This window comes from Crocuta crocuta, unplaced genomic scaffold (assembly GCF_008692635.1).
Source record: "Crocuta crocuta isolate KB4526 unplaced genomic scaffold, BGI_CrCroc_1.0 scaffold16, whole genome shotgun sequence".
NCBI classification, from domain to species: Eukaryota; Metazoa; Chordata; class Mammalia; order Carnivora; family Hyaenidae; genus Crocuta; species Crocuta crocuta.
In genome coordinates, this window is record NW_027531893.1 from 12503670 (window position 1) to 12526177 (window position 22508).

Below are 22508 nucleotides of genomic sequence, written 5' to 3' on the forward strand. Positions count from 1 at the left end.
TGGAATGAGCTTCCTGTGTCTCCGTTTTGAGCCCTTCTTTAAGCAGAAGCTCCCCCTCCCCCCAAGTGCCCCCTCCCGCTGCAGCGAAGGCCTGCTCTTCTGTTGGTTCCCTGTTCAGAAAGCTGCCCGGGGAAGCTGATTGAGATCCATGGGAAAGCGGGCTTATTTCTGGAAGGCCAGATCCACCCGGAGTTGGAGGGAGTGGAGATCGTCATCAGTGAGAAGGGGGCGAGCTCGCCCCTGATCACAGTCTTCACCGATGACAAAGGCGCCTACAGGTAAGCCCGTGACACGGTGCTTGGCTCGGGGCAGGCGGGCGGCCCAGGCGCCCTGGGGCCAGCGAGGTCTCTGCAGGCGTGAGGCACAGCCGCCTCCAGCGTGCTCCCTTCTGCTTAGCGTCGGGCCCCTGCACAGCGACCTGGACTACACGGTGTCCTCGCAGAAGGAAGGCTACGTTTTGACCGCGGTCGAGGGAACCATAGGAGACTTTAAGGCGTATGCCCTGGCCGGCGTCAGCTTTGAGGTAACACTTGGGTTTTCGAAAAGTGGTTTTACTGAGCTATGATTGGCATACGATAAACTGCATCTAAAGCATATAATTTGATGGTTTCAACATACGGGTGCACCCGGGAGAGCAGTGACAGTCTGGCACCCCGCTCAGTGTCCTGGTACCCCTTGACACCCTCCCTCCCAGCCTCCCTGCTCATCTGGTCTGCTTTCTGTCACTATGGATTAGCTTGCACTTTCTGGAGCTTGACACAAATGGAGCCTTACAAGATGTACTCTATTTTGGGGCTCCTTTCACTCAGCAATTGGGAGACCTGTTGACTTTAGCTTGTTTGCACTCCTTTTGGGAAGTGCTTTAAACTTTCATCCTTCACTGTGTCCTGTGGAAAAGGACAGAATGTTCCTGTAGTGGTGTTTGATGTCTCTCTGTCTTCTCACTGTCCTTCCCGGGAAGAAGTGTGCCGTGTGGTGCCCACAGTGAGTCTGGAGCTCCTTGACTGTATTTTCACATAGAGGTTCAGAGAAAAGGACAGACCACGTCACATACAGATTTCAGATTTTGTAGCATGGGATGCATTTTTTTAAAATAAATTTTTATGTTTATTTATTTTTGAGAGACAGAGTGTGAGCAGGGGAGGGGAGGACAGTGAGGGAAACACAGAATCTGAAGCAGGCTCCAGGCTCTGAACCTGATACGGGGTTTGAACTTCTGAATGGTGAGATCATGACCTGAGCTGAAGTCAGACACTTAACCGACTGAGCCCCCCAGGCGCCCCGACACAGGATGTATTTTTAAAGCAAATTCAAAGATATCCAAACCAGGAAGAAATCTTTATACCACAAGAAATACCCAAGATTACAAGGAACTCCTATAATTGATAAGAGAAAGACAATCCCATAGAAATAAGAACAACAAAGTATATGAAAAGGCACTTTCAGAAGCAGTACCGGTGACTGATAAACGTAGAAGAAAGGCCCAACTTCAGAAGCGACAGAAGGAAGTTACCACCGAAGTACTGGTTTTAGCTTAGATTTGCGGTGACTCAGGCAGTATCCAGTTTTTGGCGTGTGTTTTCCCACGCGTAGATAATTCACGGAGCCGTAGCTGGTCACGACCACCTCGGTGTGCAGTGTGGGGCGTCTCTGAATTCAGAGAGCATGACACCCACCAGTTCGGCTCCCAGGAACAGAGGAGAACATAAGTGCACACACATGCACCGTCTCCTTTTCTCTCACGGAAGTAGGTGGCTGGTCTTCACGCAGCGCTCGGCCGCCCCCTGCTCTAGGCTGATGCGCATGAAGACACGGTGCGACAGATGTGTGGACCGGCAGGAGAGGGAAGCCGGGGTCCGTGCTTGCGGGAAGACCGCAGGTGCAGGGCCCGGCTGCCCCGCTGCAAACTTGCCTGTTGGTCAGCGCCGGCCGTCACGTTTGTACGTTTGTGTGGGCATAGGAGCCGTTCTGGAAGGTGACAAACCAAACTATTAACAGCAGGTACCCCTGGCGACGAAGAGTAGTCGTTCTGTGCGCCGATGGATAATAAACGAAAAACAACCCAGAAGAGTTACCTCCTGACCCGAGCGGCTAACAGCACCCTTGGTCTGCTGTTCTTTCTCCCCCCAGATCAAGGCGGAGGATGACCAGCCCCTGCCCGGGGTTCTCTTATCCCTTAGCGGTGGTGTGTTTCGATCCAACCTCCTGACTCAGGACAATGGCATCCTGACCTTCTCCAACCTGGTAAGGTGTCCTATGACGAGCCACCTGCCCGTGTTCCCACGAGGGAGCTGGACATGGTGCGTGTGACTCAGCTATCGCTTGACAGCGTGAGAACAGAGCAGCGGCCTGGCATGTTTTGCGTTTCTTAGGGACCAAACGTAATTAGAGTATTCCCCCTACTAGGACTTAATGCTGCCGATCCTTGTTCCCTTCTGCACATACTTGTTTTCTGGCCACCGGCCTGTCACTAAGACAATGTAATTAATTACCATGGCCTCAGCGGCTCCTGTCCTAGGCATCCCTTTGTTTGACCACAACACTGCGTTGTTCAGAAGGCCGAGTCTTACTTGCTGGTTCGCCTGTGTGTGTTGTGCAGACCGTGCTCCCCGTGGTGGGAGGTGGCAGCGTTTTGTCCAGGACGAAATCTGACGCCCTGACTGGTGGGGACTCGGGAAGTACACAGTACCGGGCCGTTCTGTGGGTCCTGGGACGTCTCAAGCAGGCATCGAGGCGTATCTGAAGGTTCACATGCCGTGCGCTGCTGCACACCCAGCTCAAAGCTTCCCCCCGCTGCTTACTGGCTGTGTCGTCTCAGCGGAGTTACTTGGCCTCCCTGAGCCTCCGTTTCTTCATTCATAAAATTCAGATTGATTTCTTCCTCACACAATTATAGGCATGTTATGGCGGCTGCTCTAAAAGGCGTAATTGCTTCATGGAACCATTTCCTGGAGACTGAGTCCCCATGTCTGCCTATGTAGGAAGCCCTGGGGCGCTGGGGGCCTCAGTCCAGTCCCTGATGACTGTAGTCACCATGTGTCAAGCCGCACCTGGGTGTGGCAGCAGAGGGTCAGCTTGTGGTTGTCTCTCCACAGAGCCCTGGCCAGTATTACTTCAAACCCATGATGAAGGAGTTCCGCTTTGAGCCATCCTCACAGATGATTGAGGTGCAGGAGGGGCAGAACTTGAAGATCACCGTCACCGGGTACCGAACGGCCTACAGGTAGGCAGCCTGCCTGTCCCTGTCCCCCAGGCCTGGGCTGTGGAGTCCCACGCAGGCCTCTGTGACCCAGGACCTCCCACCCAGCCTCCATTCAGGTTTCACAGGAGAGGCAGAGGAGACAAGAGACCAGGCCCAGAGAGTTTTGATGGCTGCCTTCTTCTTCTGATCCCTCCAAATTAGTGATTCTGTCACAAAGTTCCTATTCTGAAATTGGCCTGAGAGTGCCCATTTAGTTGCTTAAAAATTTTATTTGTACAAGAGCTTGAAACTCAAATTAAATTTTTAGAAGGAGGAAATGAACTCCCTTGAGTGAGGCTTCAGCATGTTGGAGAGCATAAAATGTGCAGTCTCCCTCCTCATCTTCCAGCTCCTCGCTTCTGCCGTGTGCAGAGGACTTCCCTGGATGTTGGTACGCGTATACGATACCGCGCGATAGCTATGTTAGCCGTACGTAGCCATGAAGATGTTTATACACACACCGTACGTACCTGTAAACAGACACAAGGGCACTTGAGATGAAGATTGATTGATCAAAAAGCTTAGGAAAATGGGCCATTTTCAAAGGAATACGTAGAATGAGAGAGAAACTGTTTTCATTTCATGGAAGGCATCATTAAAACAGTTTGATGAGAGTAAGGTAAAACAGAATAAAATAAGGCTTGGCCTCTGTTCGTTGTAATTTCCTGGGGCGTCCATTAAAACGTGCGAGCAGAGAAACTGATGGCAGTGTTCAGGCGGGCCTGGGCCTGTGGACAGGAAGGCCAGAGTGGAAGTGACGAGGCCAGAGCCGAATCACCTGGGTCTTCGAGGTCAGTTCCCAACTGGGCTGTTTTGCACTGTGAACTGTTGGTACGCTCAGGATGCTTTACGTCAAATCCTCTGTGTGCTGCCCAAAACCCTGCGCGTAGCCTGTTCCGTTTCTTCTCTCGTTGCTCTAGTTGCTATGGCACGGTTTCCTCCTTAAACGGGGAACCAGAACAGGGTGTGGCCGTGGAAGCCGTGGGACAGAGCGACTGCAGCATTTATGGAGAAGACACCGTGACGGATGAAGAGGGGAAGTTCAGACTACGTGGACTCCTGGTGAGATGGACATCTTTTATTAGTGGGATTTTCACACTGTGGTTCGGAGCTGCCTCGTGGTGCCTGTCTCCAGGTGTGCTAGGAACAGGCTGGGCAGGGGTCTGGGGCTGCGGTCTTAGGGTTCTGGAAGCCTCTAGTCCCTATCTTAACTGATAGCTTACCTTTCCTGGAGCTGACACATTGGGTTGGTGTTTTGTGGCAAAATAAAGTTGGGAAACAGTGGGTTTGGTGCAGCTTTTGCCTGGCATTGGGTGGTTACGGTGTAAGGCAGCGCTCTCAACACCACATGCCTGTGGGGCCAGAAGAGACGCGTGAATGGTGAAGGGTGCTGGGTGCACACGTGGGGCTGGTGAATTCAAGAGCAGGCAGCGCCACGGAGCCCCAGCTCTCGCAGCCACGTGGGAAGATGGACTCGGGGCCGCCAGATCCTTTGCGTGGCCAAAAGAGAAGCCAGAGTTCAGATTTCCCTGTGAAAGCTCCTGATTTCTAGGTGTTAACAACTAATTAAAACAAACAAACCCAGAACGCACACCCGCACCTTCTTTGTGTGGGCCACACAGCTCGTGTGTGCTCTTGGCTGCCCACCGGCAGCATGTAGGTCAGGGTTTGTGGTGCTCGCTCCTCCGTTTTTATTCGTGTGTTCGTGCATTTGCTCATCCTGCAGACCGTGCCTGTCTGCCGCGTGGCCACTGAGAGTGAGGGTGGGACAGCACCTGCTGGACTGGGTCACGTGGGCTTTCAGATTCAGGGACAGGGTATTCATAGTTGACCGTAGACACAGGCACACAGAGGGCTAATGTTTGCCCAGGTCACATGGGCTCAGATGTAAACCAGCTTGCCAGTTCATTTAGAGATGTTGGGGGGGTCGCTTGGGGGGCTCAGTCGGTTAGGCGTCCCACTTCAGCTCAGGTCATGATCTCATGGTTCATGGGTTCAAGCCCCGCGTCAGGCTCTGTGCTGACAGCTCAGAGCCTGGAGCCTGCTTCAGATTCTTTGTCTCCCCCTCTCTGCCCCTCCTCTGCTCATACCCTGTCTGTGTCTCTCAAAAATAAATAAATGTTAAAAAGAAATTATTAGATCCGTTGGGGCAAAGCTATTCTTTCCCCAAAACAGAAATACTCCTGTCCATTGTGCAGGGTGCCCCAGTGTCAGATGTTGAGTACCTGGGAGGCAGGCTGGACGGTTTCCTGGTGCCTGGGGCGCCCAGCTGAAGGAGGAGGATGGACCTGGGGTGTCTTCCCTGCTGTGCCAAGGGGGGAATGTGCACGTTCTGATGGTCTAGCTGGGTGCACACCGACTGGAGGGCTCCCCGTGCCCTGCTCTGCCCACCATTCCTTCTCCCGCTTGTTCTCACCAGCGACATCAAGGTGACAGTCACCTCGCCATCCTTAGGTGTCTGCACAGGCCTTCCTGAGATGCTCCTTCCTAGCCGCCCTCTGCCCTGTGGGAAGGCCCCGGCGCCGAGGAACGCGCTGCCCTCCAGGCCTGCTGCCCGCGGAGAGTGGATAGGGCAGCGGGGGTGCTGTGTAGCCTCATGCTGCCACCGCCAGCGCCCAGGGAGAGGGGCGGGTCATGGGAGCCAGGTCTTTGGTCTCACGAGTTCAGTGCAAGCCCAGCCTTTGCAGTTCTGTCCTTTTTGAAAAGCTGCACAGACGCCCTTTTGCTCCCCATCTGCCTGGGTTTGAGGCCCGCCTCCGTCATTTCTTAGCTATTTACGGTCAGGAGAGGTGTTTATCCTTGCTGTACGTGTTTTGTCGTCTGTATGAGGACGAGTGACATAGGACTGGTGTGAGTTGATACAGGTAGCACACGGTGGTCCGGGCACGGTGACTCAATAAGTAGTTAACAAGCAACAACCAGCAGAGCCTTCCCCGAGGCGGCCTCACCGGACTGCCAGCTCGGGGTTTGGTCTGTGGCTGTGTGAGGCAGCAGCGTGAGAAGGGGTCTGGGGGGCCTGTGCAGGCTGGGCTTAGGGGAGCCCCCCTTCCCCTGGGCGGACCCCATGCTCCAGGCTTACCTCACTCTCACGGTTGTGGGAACGCAAGTTCTCCATCCCCTTGCGGGTTCCCCCAGCGTCCCACTGGCCCAGACGTATTCTTCTAAACTCAGCGTCTTCACACATTTTATTTAAGTAAACCGAATATAGTTCCTTCTCCAGCGCAGTAGATTTCTACTGTAATTGGTCCTCTGAGACAGCCTCCCCCTCCTAATAGGTTGGTAAGTTATTAGCGCTCTCAGTGGGGTGTAGAGTCGCAGCCCTTGCCCTCCACGTGCCAGGCCACACTTGCTGGAGGGGTGGCCTTAGACATTGCTCAGTGAGGGTTGGGATTCGAGTGTGCCAGGCTCCCAGAGCACCCTGGCCGGAGATCCCTTGCTGAAGATTTCCTAAGGATTTCGACCCCAGTCAGGGTTCGGTCCTTCATTTCGCCTCTCCCGGCACGTTGTCAGGACATCTTGGGTTGAGACACCCCCACCAGAGGATGAAGACGAATCCTTCACGATGGAGGAGGGGGCCGGTTGGGATGGAGCTGGAGCCCTAACGGCCCAGGCGCGGGAGTGAGCGGGCAGGACCATCCCCCTTGTCTTCACAAGTGATCATTCCTGTTGCTTCCCCTGTGGGGCACACGGGGCTGTTTGGAACCGACCCCAGTGCTGCCAGTCCTCACCGAGCTGTAAAGTCAGTGAATGTGTCTACGATCAGGGCCAGCCTAGGTGTGTTCTCAGTTTTTAAAAAATAATAGCTTTTCGTCTTTGTAAAGGTGCCACGTGCTCATTGTAAAATAGTTCAAGCAGCATATCCAAATGGACAGAATCTTGAAAGGGTAAAAAACACACCCTAAAGCTATCAAAGCACATATTAGTTTAGTAGACCAGAACCATATTATCCATGCTAGTTTATTTTTTTTAATGTTTTAATTTTTTTTAATGTTTATTTTTGAGACAGAGAGAGACAGAGCATGAGCAGGGGAGGGGCAGAGAGAGGGAGACACAGAGTCCAAAGCAGGCTCCAGGCTCTGAGCTGTCAGCACAGAACCCAATGCGGGGCCTCGAACCCATTAGCTGCACATAGACACTTCTGAACTTGGCCTGGTGCTTTAGTTCCTAGCATATCATCAGGTCAGTTGTACTATTGATCAGAAAGGAGTTGCTTTAAGTTTTCTTAGAGTAATGATTTATTTGGTAAATGTTATGTACACCCATAAATTTGAGCAATAGAATGAAGTTTTGGAAGCAAATTTTTTGTTTATTTTGAGAGAGAAAGAGAGTGAGTGAGCGCAGGGTGCTGTCATGTGAGCAGGAGAGAGTCAGAGAGAGGGGGAGAGAGAGAATCCCAAGCAGGCTCTACACTATCAGCACAGAGCCTGTCTCGGGGCTCGAACTCACGAATCATGAGATCATGACCTGAGCCGAAATCAAGAGTCAGATGCTTAACTGACTGAGCCATCGAGTACCCCTAGAAGAAACTGTTTTAAAAAGAAAAATTTCACATCTCACTTCACAGAACCCCTGTCCATCGTACGCCTTTGGGAGCATCATTGCAGATACCACTCCCTGCATGTGTGCAGGCAGAGGGGAGCGGGGGCGGCAGCCCTGCAGGAGGAACTTGATCAGATTAAGCATATCGTGCTTACAGTTTCGGAAAACAAAGCCAAACCTAATTTTCCTCGGGGACTGAAGGAATTGCAGGCCTTCAGATAAACGTCAGGGTGCTTTTAAAAGGCACTCCTGAGCGGGTTAACAGGCCGCAGAACGGAGGCGGGGTGGAAGTGGCGGCGTGCTCGTGTGGAGGGCCTGTGGTCAGAGCAGGCTCAGGCCAGGTCCCAGGCGGCGAGCCCCCTGCCAGAGAAGTGACCCCTGGGTTTGCTTGCAGCCAGGATGTGTGTACCACGTGCAGCTCAAGGCAGAAGGCAACGACCACATCGAGCGGGCCCTCCCCCACCACCGGGAAGTCGCGGTAAGGCACCACACTCCGCGGCAGACGCGGCAGGACTGTGTCCCCGACCAGAGGCCCTCCAGTGCTTCTCTGTGGCTGCCTTTCATCTGTCGCCGGGGGGGCTCTGGGTCCTAATTAAGGGTCCTCTTTGAATACTGTCATCTTCACAAGCAGCATCTCCTGCGGGGTTTTAATGAGCAGCATGGCTGTCGTGAATCCCAAGAAATTTGCGCTGTTGTCTCTTCACTCCGCCTGCAAGCTCTGATCGTTATTCTCCAAGTTGAGGAGCTCAGTGTCTAAGTGGCATTTCAGATCAAGGGAGGGTAATAAAGACAACATGGGCTTAATTGGTGGCGGGGCCATCAGATCTCCTTATATCCAGATGACCTTGCTTTTTCCATTTGGTGGGTGGAATCTCTTGATATTCCTGATCACGACTTCCCTAATTGATCCCTAAAGAGGCAGCCCTCCCTCCAACTCATGGGAAGTAGCCTGGGAATCATTTGAAGTGAAGCTTTTTCCCTGTGGAATGACTCTCATTTGCTAGACTGGAGGGCTTGGGTGGGGCAGGGGGCTGCCCCCTGGTGGCTTAATCGGGTGGCGTTAGGCATGAAGATTCTGGGGGTCAGGAGTGTGGTGTGTAGGAAGTGGGTTTTCTTGGTGTCTTTATGGCATCTGGCCGTGACCCCCACATCTTACACCTTTCTGTTTCCCTGCCCTGGTGGCTAAGGCCAGCGGCACGGGCACTCATGGAGACCATGAACAGGAGGGCACCCACCCACCCATGGGGCAGCCAGAGCTCAGCCCCTGCTGATTGCTGCCAGGCGAGAACATCTTTCTCAATCTCTAAGGCCGGAAAATCTGGCTCTTTTTGTGTTTGAAATTTCTTTTTTAAAATGTTGGAGAAAATAATTGAAACCAAGGGGAAAAAAATTCTGTGCTCATCAAACAAAATGTGTCTGGGGGCCAGCCGCAGCCTACATGCCCACTGTCAGCTTGTGCCCTTGGACTTGGTGAACTTGGCCCCCTTACTGAAGAAGTGACATTTGCTCTGAAATAGCTCCTGGGACGTCACCCAGCAACCTCCCCTCCCAGCTTCCTCACTGCCAACGCTCCTGGTCTCTTTCTAGGTCGGCAATAATGACATTGATGATGTAAACATCATAGTTTTCCGGCAGATTAATCAATTCGACCTGAGTGGAAACGTGATCACTTCCTCCGAGTATCTCCCTACGTTATGGGTAAGGCCAGCTTTTACGGTTAGGGTCTTTTCGGCTCTGAGAAGAGTAGGAGGGGGCTATTTGGGTTTGCCCAGCGCTCACGCTAGCGCGGTAATGCTGGCCGTGCTGAGGCTGAGGTCGAGATCTAAGAAGCTTCGATCCCAGCGGGTGTCTGGGAGAACAGTTGCTGATTGCCGGAGAGAAAAGCGTCATACTCTCAGATACCTTTGTTTAGCTATTCATAGAAATATAGCTTTGGAAGCTTTGTGACATACACTTAATAAATGCTCAGCACGACCTAGAGTCTAAAGCGGAAAGATGATTTTAGGGCGGAGTGCCTTGTAACTTGTAAAGTTCTGTCCAGGGTGAAGGTGTGGGCAGGGGACTAGGGGTCGGACAGTCTGAGCTGTGTCCTGCTCTCCCTGCCGCCACACACAGTCAGTCCGTGCTGGACCTTGGGTTTCTCCTCTGTGAAGCCCTCTTAAGCTCTCTTCAGGTTCTAACAAAGCCTCCATGTCTGCAGTTCATGAAATGTTTATACAAGGCTCTATGATCCCTTGAACAATGTCAGTGAATCGCCAGGAGGGTGTATTTTCAGAAGCGCTTGTGATTTTATACACTGTGATGTGTTTGAGTTGGGAGAGAGCATGCGCTTAGGTTTTAACTTCTCTCTTAGCTCACCCTTCCTTCCAGGGCTGCAGGCACGTTGCTTGTTGGGGGTGAAGAGGGCTGGGTGGCTGTGGGGCAAACAGGAGCAGTCGGGGGGGGGACACACAGCTCCTTGGCTCCATGGGACAGGTGTCGTGTTGGAGTCCTGGCCCAGGGGTGGCGTCACTTTCCAATTTTCCAGAGGAGCTGGGAGCTAGAGTTATTTGAAATCATTTGATTTTTAAATATAAGCACTGAATTCAGTTTTGCTTGGGACACCGTATAGGGCAGAAGGGCACATATGTAGTCTTGGATGTGACCCTTAGGCCTCCAGTCTGTGACCTGTTTTAGGAAAACTCCTCGTGACCTAAAGAAGAAGGGTCATGGTGGGCCCTGGGGAGGGGCGGCCGTGCCATTCTCCTATGGTGGGTGCAGGATGGAGCCCCAGACCTTCTGCGTCAGGCAGGGCTGTACCGCCTTCTCACGTCCCATTGCTGTGGTAGAGAGGAGGAGAACAGGCCAAAGAAAGGCTAGAAACAAAGGACTGAACTGCTTCTGGAAGCAGCCCGGAAAACCAAAGGCAAAATGGGAATATGTTGTGAGGTCTTAATAAGGAATACTTGTGGGCTTGAGGGTATAGCCTTTGGAGAGGCAGTGCCAGAGGGACCAGACTCTCAGAGGGTCCAGCAACGTGGGCTGAGCGCCAGGCGCCACCACCAATAGGTTGTACGCCTTTAGGTGACGCGGGCTCTGGGCCTCCCTAGAGGTAGTAATGGTACCTGTTCAAAGCCAGGCTTGGTGACACTGTGTGTAAAGTGCCTGTCGCTTGCCTGGCACGTTATAGCGTATCAGAGGCTGCTCCCTTTAACATTGCCATCATACTGACACTATTGCCATTTGTACATTAACGTTAAGTTGCCAGAATTGATTTTAAAATCTTCCATTTCTATGCAGGTCAGGGATCTGGAGGCTCATGTGATGGAGGAATGCATTCTGTATCCTGTCGGCGGCAAGGGGCGGGGAGGGTGCTGGTTTCTCTTTCAAATAACTGTGTTTCTAAAGAGACGAGCTATCCTGAGGAAGAAACGCAGTGTTGGAAATGAAATGTTGATTGTGTTTTAATTACAGAAGCATGTCCTGCTTTGTTTCTCCTCTCCAGGTAAAGCTTTACAAAAGTGAAAACCTTGACAGCCCAGTGCACACGGTCTCCCTGGGCCAGTCTCTCTTCTTCCACTTCCCGCCCCTGCTCCGGGATGGCCAGGTACCCGATTCCCGCGGCTCCACAACAGCCCCTGCATCCCGCCCCACGTCCCCCTTGGTGGAGACGGCTGATGTGGTCTCTGAGTCGGGGTGGGGAAGGAGGGCTCTGCAGCATTCACTGCTGCTTAATCTGCTGTTTTCCTGTTTACTAAAGTAATAGACGTTCACGGCAAGAGATTTTTTTGGGGGGAGAAAACAATCAGATATAGTCCCATCATCTAGAAATAACCCTGGTCAGTGTGCTGACAGGAATCCTTCGGTCTTTTTTCAGTGTGTGTGCTTGTGTGTGTGTGTGTGTGTGTGTGTGTGTGTGTGTGTTAATAACTTAAGGCCGGGACTGTTGTGTACATTGTTTTATAATCTGCTTTTCAGTGAGGAATACATCAGAGATCTTTTCTCCATCATTACATGTTTTGTAACTGGTTTTTCATGGTTGCACAGCCGTCCATAATGCAGGAAATACGATAGTTTATTTAACTCAGGCCTTAACGGTGGATGTCATATACTGATTCTGGACAAGTTGCAATGGAAGTTTGGAGTCGCTCCCCGTTTCTTGAGATGCCCTTTGAAATAGCTACTGTCCACTTTTTTTTTTTAAAGATTGAGCTGTTATTTTAAGTTTTATTTATTTTGAGAGAGATGGAGTGGGGGAGGGACAGAGAGAGAGGGAGAGAGAGAATCCCAAGCAGGCTCCCCACTGACAGTGCAGAGCTTGACATGGGGCTCGAACTCACAAACTGTGAGATCATGACCTGAGTGGAAACCAAGAGTCGGACACTCAGCCACCTGAGCCACCCGGGCGACCTGATAGTCACTGTACACGGGAAGCGTCTGCACTGTGGAAGCAGCGTGGGCTTTGGGGTCCGACTCCACCTGGGCTCACAGCCCGCTGTGACATGGGAGCAATAACTGGCCTTGGTTATCCGTGGTTTAGGGCAGAGCTGGTAGTTGCCTGATGCAGGGCTCGTGGTGCCCAGCATACACTGGGGCTTCGCACACAGGGCCGTGACCGTCACCGGCACCGTTCCCAAGATGCTGTGTGCTCAGAACTTGCCAGCTGATGGGCCGCTTAAGTGTCATCCCTTAACTCAAGTGTCACCTCCACTTAGGACTGAAAGCAGTCTTTCTCCGTTCCGTCACGTAGCTCCCTCTTCCGAATTGGCTCGTAATAACTTTCCGTGTTTCATAAAGTCAGATTCTCAGAGGACCACAATTGTGTCGTAGTTGAATGTGCTTATAAGAAAGTGCCGCCAGCTCTGAAAGCTTTATTGGAAGATGTGAGTCTCCGAGAGGCCGGGGACATGGCTGTCACCAACAGAAGAGCCCACTCAGGTTCCTTCTCTGGAGTTAGCGGCCTTGGTTTGGACGTGTACACGTGGGGATTTCTTTCAAAACATAAAGTCCTTCATAGAAGTAACTTCTTCTTTCTTGTGCACAGAATTACGTCGTGCTGCTGGACTCCACGCTCCCCAGATCCCAGTACGACTACGTCTTGCCTCAGGTCTCCTTCACTGCAGTGGGCTACCATAAACACATCACCTTGATCTTCAGTCCCACGGTAAGGAGGGGGCTGTGGTGGTGACAGCCTGCAGGGGTGGCGAGGGAGGACAGCCGTTTGAGGACCCTCGCCTTGAGTCCTGACTACATTCGGATTTCCCTAGATGCTTTCTGCTTTTTCAAGTGCTGATGCCTTTGGTTCCCTGTGAGGAAGGAAGCGGTCAGTGAGGGNAAAGATTGAGCTGTTATTTTAAGTTTTATTTATTTTGAGAGAGATGGAGTGGGGGAGGGACAGAGAGAGAGGGAGAGAGAGAATCCCAAGCAGGCTCCCCACTGACAGTGCAGAGCTTGACATGGGGCTCGAACTCACAAACTGTGAGATCATGACCTGAGTGGAAACCAAGAGTCGGACACTCAGCCACCTGAGCCACCCGGGCGACCTGATAGTCACTGTACACGGGAAGCGTCTGCACTGTGGAAGCAGCGTGGGCTTTGGGGTCCGACTCCACCTGGGCTCACAGCCCGCTGTGACATGGGAGCAATAACTGGCCTTGGTTATCCGTGGTTTAGGGCAGAGCTGGTAGTTGCCTGATGCAGGGCTCGTGGTGCCCAGCATACACTGGGGCTTCGCACACAGGGCCGTGACCGTCACCGGCACCGTTCCCAAGATGCTGTGTGCTCAGAACTTGCCAGCTGATGGGCCGCTTAAGTGTCATCCCTTAACTCAAGTGTCACCTCCACTTAGGACTGAAAGCAGTCTTTCTCCGTTCCGTCACGTAGCTCCCTCTTCCGAATTGGCTCGTAATAACTTTCCGTGTTTCATAAAGTCAGATTCTCAGAGGACCACAATTGTGTCGTAGTTGAATGTGCTTATAAGAAAGTGCCGCCAGCTCTGAAAGCTTTATTGGAAGATGTGAGTCTCCGAGAGGCCGGGGACATGGCTGTCACCAACAGAAGAGCCCACTCAGGTTCCTTCTCTGGAGTTAGCGGCCTTGGTTTGGACGTGTACACGTGGGGATTTCTTTCAAAACATAAAGTCCTTCATAGAAGTAACTTCTTCTTTCTTGTGCACAGAATTACGTCGTGCTGCTGGACTCCACGCTCCCCAGATCCCAGTACGACTACGTCTTGCCTCAGGTCTCCTTCACTGCAGTGGGCTACCATAAACACATCACCTTGATCTTCAGTCCCACGGTAAGGAGGGGGCTGTGGTGGTGACAGCCTGCAGGGGTGGCGAGGGAGGACAGCCGTTTGAGGACCCTCGCCTTGAGTCCTGACTACATTCGGATTTCCCTAGATGCTTTCTGCTTTTTCAAGTGCTGATGCCTTTGGTTCCCTGTGAGGAAGGAAGCGGTCAGTGAGGGCAGGGAATTTGTTTAGGTCAGTGGCTCGGGAGTGATTTTTAGGGACAAGGGTCACCACTGTGTTGCATTTGGGGTGTTGGCCTCCAGCCGGAGCCACGTGACTTCTGCCCTGCCCAAACTTCTAGAACCTGCTGCCAGTTTACGGGAATCAGGAGGACACAAGAGCCTGTAAAGGATGCCAGAGGGATGAGTCAGCAAGGTGTCGGTTATGGGAAACTGCAGCACAATAACCTGGAAACCGATTGACTTGACAGATTGCAGGAGAGGGAAACAAACCACAGGTGGAAGGGATACCTGTAGATTAGAAGAAACTTGCTCATTTTATGAGCTACTTGCAATGTGTAGCCCACTGGATCGTGCATGGAACAGACCGAAAAACAAAACAGAGCAAACAACACACCCACGTAGCTCTCACATTCGTGGGATAATTCTCTAGACCAGTGCTTCCCGAAGCTGGCGTGCGCTGGAATCACCTGGGGATTCCGTGCGCACATCCGTAACAGAAATGGGCTCTAGGGCCCAGCCTCAGACCTACTGACTGTGAGCTTGGTGTAGGAAGTAAGAGTGGAGCCCAGGGATCTATAGTAAAACAGAAATCGGGCCTCGTAGCTCCTGCACTGATCCTTATTGTAGGCCTTATCGGTGTGAAGAGCAAGAGCTCTGTTTTTCCCTTTTTAAAGAGAACTGTGTGCCCAGCAATAGATGTAGGCACTTCTTGTTCCTTTTTAATGGCCGTGTAGTGCTCCTTTGTGTAGCTCTACTGTCGTATGTTCAGTTAGCCCCTGCCTGATGGGTGTTTGGGTAATTCCTAGTTTTCTGCTGTTACAAATGACCCTTTAGTGGTGGGCCTTGTGCGTGCATGTTTTTGAATGTTTGCCAGTCTGTCTTTGGAATAGACTCCAAGAAGTAGGTTTGTTGGATCACAGGGTCGATGCTTCTGGAATTTTGCTTGGTGGTGCCACCTCCCATCTGTAGGGCTCTACCGTTTGCATTCCTACCAGCAATGTGTGTAAGCACCCCCGTTCCCCACCAGAGTATGACGGGTTTTTGCAGTGTAATGGATGAGAAGTGGTACCTCCACATGACTGTCCTCTCTGTTCGTCAGCCTTCCATGTGGTTCAGAACCCGGGAATTCCCCTTTCTGGGAACTGTTTACTTTTGGACCTATTTTTCCTAGATGGTTCTAGATTTTTCTGGATTGTTTCTAGAATGTTCTAGATTTTCTAGAACCCATTTCTAATCTGTTTGTGTAAGAGGGATATTAAACCTTTGCGATATACTTTGTCCATACTTCTTCCCAATTTGTTTATTTTTTCATTTGGATTATGCAAACATGTAGTTTATTTTTTATGTTAAAACGTTTCGTTCTTTTTCTCATTGCTTCTGAAGTTTGAGTCATAGTCTGGAAAAGCTCCCCCACTCCCAGTTTTAGAGGAATTTATTTTCCCGTCAGTACCTGTATGGCTATATTTTATACATCTCTGTCTCAAGCCATTTAAGGGTTTTTCCTGGTGTAGGGTATAAAGAATAGCTCCACATTTATCTTCCCACATGCAAACACGTTACCAATTTGTGCTTTTCGAACGGCATCCTATATGCGAGGTAGGTAGGGAATCTTTTCCGTCCTGTAGAGAGGAGACCCAGGAGGAGACTGGGCGGTGTGAGTCTCCAGCCTGTGCGCTGCAGAGGTGGGGCTTGAATACAACTCTCTTCTGGTTGCTCAGCATCCCTGATGAGGGGCTCGTGCTCAGGGACTTGGTGAATATGAATTTTACCTGAAGTACAGAGTTTTTCTGATGACTCCGGGAGGAAGCACTTACCTCGTTGCCCACATTTGAGACATGGCTGGAAGGTGCCACTGACATGAGTATATAGGGAACCTTCTGTTTTGTCGTGGAGGCGCATTACCACCCAGTGAGAGGCAGAGGGCTTCTGTGAAGGGCACTGATGGCCGCCGTCTCGGACACCCCTCTCCCCAACCCCCTGCTCCAGGAGCCTCGTCTGGATCCAAGGAGACACTTTGGCAGCTGGTGGCGGGAAGAGAGATGCTGCTGGGTGGTGGCGGGGCAGCCACAGTGCCTCATGGCTGTGGCCCGAAATGTGCCTGTCACTTCTGAGAACACGCCCCCTGCCAAGGGTTGCATGGGAGACCGGGGGCCCAAGTGACAAGGGACGGGGGTGCCCACTCCTGAAGGGTATCCACTGCTAGCCCTCACAACAGACCTTTCCAGGGAGGCGCCATCCCTCAGAGAGAATAAGGGAGAACCTGCGCTCCATCAGCAGAGCCGGCACTCGGAAGGACGTGGTTGGTCTCACATCACGTGGCTTCTAGTACATTCCAGCCTTCTGGAGGGGCGGCTCCACGTTGTGCATTCACGGGTGCCTGATAGGCTCTCTGCCTCATTCTCCTGTTGAACATGCAAACTGAGAGCCGCATCCAGTCAGTGTTTCATGCACCGCCGGCACTTCGCGTAGCTGATCTCCTTGATTCCCCCCGCAGTACGTGCTTTTGGTATCAGCGCCACTGAATAGTGCCTGGCCGGGGCTTCATGTGGTCACCCAAGGTCATGTGATTGCCCAAGGTCACGTGGCCAGACCTGAGACCAACCGCAAAGCTCATTGCCTTCATTACTGTGCAGCTTCGCCGTTAAGTATTTCCTTCCATGGACAGTAAGTTGGGATCTAAGACGTGTCGGATGACCCAGGAGTAGGCCGTTGGAGGTGGAAGTCTGTTCCTGTTCCCTCCCTGATTCTTTCATTTTTGAACGACCGTCCCTTTCTGCCTCAGCCATCTCAGGGGAACATGGCCACACAATCATTCTCCAGCCGGGATGCTCCTCAGATGTTTCAGTCTCAGGGCCCTGCCTCCCTGTGAAAATTTGTGGAGAATCCGGAAGAGCTTTAATTTACTATTTATTATTTATTATTATTATTTACTATTTATTTATTATTTTGTTTATTATATTCTATTATCTGTCAGAATGATGTTATCACATGTAACTTACAGAACAGTCCACCGTTCACCTGTGAAAGAGTAAAATAAAAAAGGCACATAATATCTTAGTGTTGATATGAAAATAGTTCTGACTTTGGAAATATCTTGAAAGGGAGTTCCCTAGACATTTCTTTGAGAACCACCACTCTGGCTCCTTAACTTGTTCTGTCATTACCTGGAAGTTTCCATTTGTTTGTTTCTTTGGTGTGGATAAAGTGGACTGAGGTACAGGTTCGTTTGCTAGTATAGAGACCCAGAATTTCAGGGGGTTTAATAAGATAGCAATTTCTGTCTTGCGTCAGCATCCACAGACAGAGCAGTACAGGAGTGGTATGGAAGTCCCAAGGTATCGGGGACCCAGCCTCCCCCTCTCTTGGGCTTCTGCCATCCTCTAGCACATCACCTTTCTCACAGATGGCACGCCTGGTCAGCAGGAGGGGAGGGCACGCCGCTGCTCTTTGAGGGAACAGCCTGGATGTGTGACCCAACACTTCTATTCATGTACTCTTGGCCAGAATTTAATTTCCTGGCTATCTTAGCTGCAAGGGAGGCGTGTGCATACTCTGACTGGCCCGGATGAAAGTTGGGGGTTCTGTTGGAAGAAAGGGCGAATGGCCACTAGTTCACAAGCGGCAGCATGCCTCCTCTCCTCACTAGAGATGCTCTCTGGGACCAGCTCACCCGTCACCGTGCGCCAGAGCTTGGCATGGCGGGTTCACCGTACCCCCTTGTAGGGAGGAGCCCCCTGTGTAGCTGGGACTCAGCAGAAGGAGGCCCCTTACTTCTCAGCTCCAGGGATTCCTGCTTCCCACAGCTTGGTTTCCTCAGTCGAGTGGAGGCTCAGAGGGTGAGACCTACCCTGTGATTGGCATCTGTCTGGCCCAGAGTGTCGGAGCGCAAGCCAGGGAGTTTGGGGAACAGAGGATTCACCTGAAAATGTACCCAAGTCGCTGCACTTCCTCACCGTGGAGAGCAAGAGTTGGGTCATGTGGATGCCCGGGTTCCCGGCTGGGTGGGCCGAGAGGTGGGATGGTGGGCGGCAGGGAAGCAGAGAGCCTGTGAGGCAGTGATGGTGGTCTTGGTGTCCGCAGAGGAAGCTGCCTGAGCAAGACATCGCGCAGGGGTCCTACATCGCCCTGCCTCTGACGCTGCTCGTCCTGTTGGCTGGCTACAACCACGACAAGGTAGGAAACCCAGAGGCCCTGCGAGAAGTGCCGTGTTCAGTGTTACGTGCCCTCCCGCACACGGTGAGGGGTTCCGTGTTGCAGAAGATCCGACATTGCAGGGTCGGAGGAGAGTGTGAAGGGCGCAGATCCAGTCCCCAGTCCTCTTTGTTTTCTTTTTTTTTCTTTAATTTTTAATTTATTATTTATTTTTATAATGTTTTATGTTTTTACTTAAATTCTAGTTAGTTAACATGTGGTGTAATATTAGTTTCAGGTGTAGAATTTAATGATTCAGAGCTTACATACAACACCCAGTGCTCATCACAAGTGCCCTCCTTAATTCCGTCATCCATTTAACCCATTATCCCATTCACCGCTAACAGCCTCACATGGTTTTGCCTCCTTCTCCCTTCTTCCCCCTGGGTTCATATGTTTTGTTTCTTAAATTCCACATATGCGTGAAATCATATGATACTCTTCTTTCTCTGACTGACTTATTCTGCTTAGCATAATATACTCTAGTTCCATCCATGTTGTTACAAATGGCAAGATCGCATTCTTCTTGATGGCCAAGTACTATTCCACTCTGTGTGTGTGTGTATCACATTTTCTTTATCCATTCATCAGTTTGATGGACATTTGGGTTCTTTCCATAATTTGGCTATTGTTAAACATTGGGGTGCACGTGCCCCTTTGAATCAGTATTTTTGTATCCTTTGGGTAAATACCTAGTAGTGCAGTTGCTGGGTCATAGGTAGTTCTATTTTTAACGTTTTGAGGAACGTCCATACTGTTTTCCAGAGCAGCTGCACCAATTTGCATCCCCACCAACAGTGCAATAGGATTCCCCTTTCTCTGCATCCTCGTCAACATCTCTTGCTGCCTAAGTTGTTAACTTTAGCCATTCTGATAGGCATCTCACCATGGTTTTGATTTGTATTTTCCTGATGATGAGGGATGTTGAACATCTTTTCATGTGTCTGTAGCCATCTGGATGTCTTCTTTGTGAAAAAATGTCTGTTTGTGTCTTCTGCACATTTCTTAACTGGATCACTTATTTTTTGGGTATTGAGTTTAATAAGTTCTTTATAGATTTTGGATATTAACTGTTTATCAAGTTCATCATTTGCAAATATATTTTTCCATTCCAAAGGTTGCTTTTTAGTTTTATTGCTTGTTTACTGTTCAGAAGGTTTTTTATCTCGGTCCCAATCGTTCATTTTTGCTGTTGTCCTTGCCTCAGGAGACACGTCTAGTAAACTTGGTACGGCTGGTGTCACCAAGGTTACTTCTGTGTTCTCTAGGATTTTGAGGGCTTCCTGTCTCACATTTAGATCTTTCATCCATTTTGAACTTATTTTTGGCTATGGTGTAAGAAAGTGGTCCAGTTTTAGGCACCTTGGTGGCTTAGTCAGTTGAGCGTCCAACTTAAGCTCAGGTAAAGATCTCACAGTTTGTGAGTTGAGGCCCCACGTCAGACTCTGTGCTGATAGTTCGGAGCCTGGAGCCTGCTTTGGATTCTGTGTCTCCCTCTCTCTGACTCTCCCCCATTTGCACTCTGTCTCTCTTTCTCAAAAATAAATAAACATTGAAAAACATTTAGAAAGTGGTCCAGTCTCGTTCTTCTGCATGTTGCTGTCCAGTTTTTCCAGCACATTTGTTGAAGAGACTGTCTTTTCCCGTTGAGTATTCTTTCCTGCTTTGTCAAAGGTTAGTTGACCGTATACTTGTAGGTCTGTTTCTGGGTTTTGTATTCAGTTACATTGATCTCTGTGTCTGCGTGTGCCAGTACCATATGGTCATGATCACTAAAGCTTTGTAATAATTACTTGAAGCCCAGAATTGTAATGCCTCCAGCTTTGCTTTGCTTTTTCAGGATTGCTTTGGCTCTTCGGGGTCTTTTGTGGTTCCATACAGATTCTAAGAATGTTTCTTCTAGCTCTGTGAAAAATGCTGGTGGTATTTTGATAGGGATTGCATTAACTGTGTAGATTGCTTTAGATGGTATGGACGTTTTAACAATGTTCTTCCAGCCCATGAGCATGGAATGCTTTTCCAGTTTTTTTGTGTCTTCTTCAGTTTCTTTCATAAGCTTCTACAGTGTTCAGCATACAGATCTTTTACCTCTTTGATTAGGTTTATTCCTAGGTATCTTATGGTTTTGGGTGCAATTTCAAATGCGATCAATTCCTTGATGTTTCTTTCTGCAGCTTCATTATTGGTGTAGAGAAATGTGACAGATTTCTGTATGTTGATTTTGTATCCTGTGACTTTGCTGAATTCTTGTTCTCAGTTCTGGCAGTTTTTTGGTGGAGTCTTTTGGGCTTTCCACATAGAGTATCATGTCATCTGCAGAAAATGAAAGTTTGATTTCTTCTTGCTGATTTGGATGCCTTTTATTTCTTTTTATTGTCTGATTGATGAACCTAGGACTTCCAGTACTATGCGAAATACCAGCGGTGAGAGTGACCATCCCTGTTGTGTTTCTGACCTTAGAGGGAAAGCTCTCAGTTTTCCCCCATCGAGGAGGATATTAGCTGTGGGTTGTTCATATCTGGCCTTGATGATGTTGAGATACGTTCCTTGTGTGCCTACTTTGTTGAGGGCTTTTATCAAGAATGGATGCTGCACTTTGTCAAACCCCAGGCCTCCTTTCAAGGCCATAAACCTCTTACAACATCTCCTCTAGTCCTTTGTCCCTATGTCTCTGCCACCCGTCTCCAGTGCAAAGGCCTCTCTGCCTTGTCTTGAACCGAGAGTCACCAGTTAGCACACAGTGGGTGGTGAGCTGCCTGAAGAAGGAGGGGTGCTGACATGTGAGGCTCCAGTGTCCCTCTGGGCAAAAGTATTCTCCTGGCATCCCTTTCTCTCACCCCCTCTCTTTCCTTCTAGCTCATTCCCTTGCTGTTGCAGTTGACAAGTCGACTACAGGGCGTCCGAGCTCTTGGCCAGACAGCCTCTGACAATAGTGGCCCAGAAGATGCAAAGAGACAAGCCAAGAAACAGAAGACGAGGCGAACGTGAGGAGGAAGAGGGGCAGGTGAATCTCACGCGGGACAGGCCGCAGCCTAGGGGCCACCATCACCCACCCTTGGCCTCGAGCACGCGTTCAGCCAAGTTCCGTACGTGCGGTCAGCCCCGTGCTCCCGCCGGCGCAGCTGCCCCAGCCTGCCCTCCCTCACCCAGCCCTTGGTGCAATGCAATGAATGGACCCTCCTGTCACTCTGCTGAGCACAATTTATTTTCTGAGTTGAAGATAATTTATTATTATTTTTGTCAAAGAAGTATTTAAGCTGTGCTAGTGGTGTGAGAATGTGATTCTTCATCTTGAGCACTTGTTTGTAAGAATTGTAGTAAACGTGGGTTTTTGGCCCGCTAATGAGGTACCTGTCAGAATTCGCCTTGTCCCTGAACTTCCCCCTGCACCGGAGATGCCTGCTGGAAACCGCACAGCCTGTATCTACTACTAGGAGGTTTGGTAGGAGGTAAAGATCAATAAAATTGCCCATTCATTCGTGTTGTAGCTCATCTCAGATCTGTCTCTTTGGTGACATGGGCATAAAGCTGGGGTCATAAATTGAGGTGCCTTGAGGGTCACGTAGGTCCCGAGGGAAGTGCCGGGGCAGGAGAGTCCTCAGCAAGCGTGAGGTGACACATGGTGGCCATCTTTGGCCTCGGTGCTAGGGGAACAGGAGGGAGGCTGTGTGGTGAGATGAACGGCGCCCACCCTGTCTAAAGGGGCCAGACTTTCTGGGCTCCTGCTCACCTGTGCTCTGCAGGAATGTGCCTTCACGGATGTAGAGAAACCACAGGCTAAGTTATGTGTGAAACCGAAGTTTTAAATATGAGTGACAAATTCTATTTATTAAGAAACCACACAGGGGCGCCTGGGAGGCTCAGTCGGCTGAGCATCCGACTTGGTTTCAGCTCAGGTTATGATTTCATGGTTTTGGGGATTGAGCCCCATGTCGGGCTCTGTGCTGATAGCGTGGAGGCTGCTTGGGATTCTCTCTCTCTCTCTCTCTCTCTGCCCTGCCCTGCCCTGCCCTTGCTCATTCAGACGCTTGCTCTCCTCTCTCTCAAATAAATAAAAGTTAAAAAAATTAGTGTTTAAAGAAAAC

General features: G+C 50.5%; 1 protein-coding gene across 1 annotated transcript in view; it reads left to right on the forward strand.

The window, feature by feature from the left end:
* The window catches only part of LOC144239194 (BOS complex subunit NOMO1), a 57220-nt gene extending 35310 nt beyond the window's left edge, over window positions 1-21910 (forward strand). Inside the window, exons 22-32 of the mRNA XM_077773195.1 lie at window positions 119-278; window positions 397-523; window positions 2131-2244; window positions 3096-3223; window positions 4162-4303; window positions 8175-8258; window positions 9368-9478; window positions 11265-11366; window positions 12804-12923; window positions 18313-18405; window positions 21280-21910. Coding sequence (XP_077629321.1) covers window positions 119-278; window positions 397-523; window positions 2131-2244; window positions 3096-3223; window positions 4162-4303; window positions 8175-8258; window positions 9368-9478; window positions 11265-11366; window positions 12804-12923; window positions 18313-18405; window positions 21280-21411 — 1313 coding nt within the window. The 3' untranslated portion in view covers window positions 21412-21910. The remainder of the gene's footprint in view (window positions 1-118; window positions 279-396; window positions 524-2130; window positions 2245-3095; window positions 3224-4161; window positions 4304-8174; window positions 8259-9367; window positions 9479-11264; window positions 11367-12803; window positions 12924-18312; window positions 18406-21279) is intronic.
* The last annotated feature ends 598 nt before the right edge of the window (window positions 21911-22508 follow it).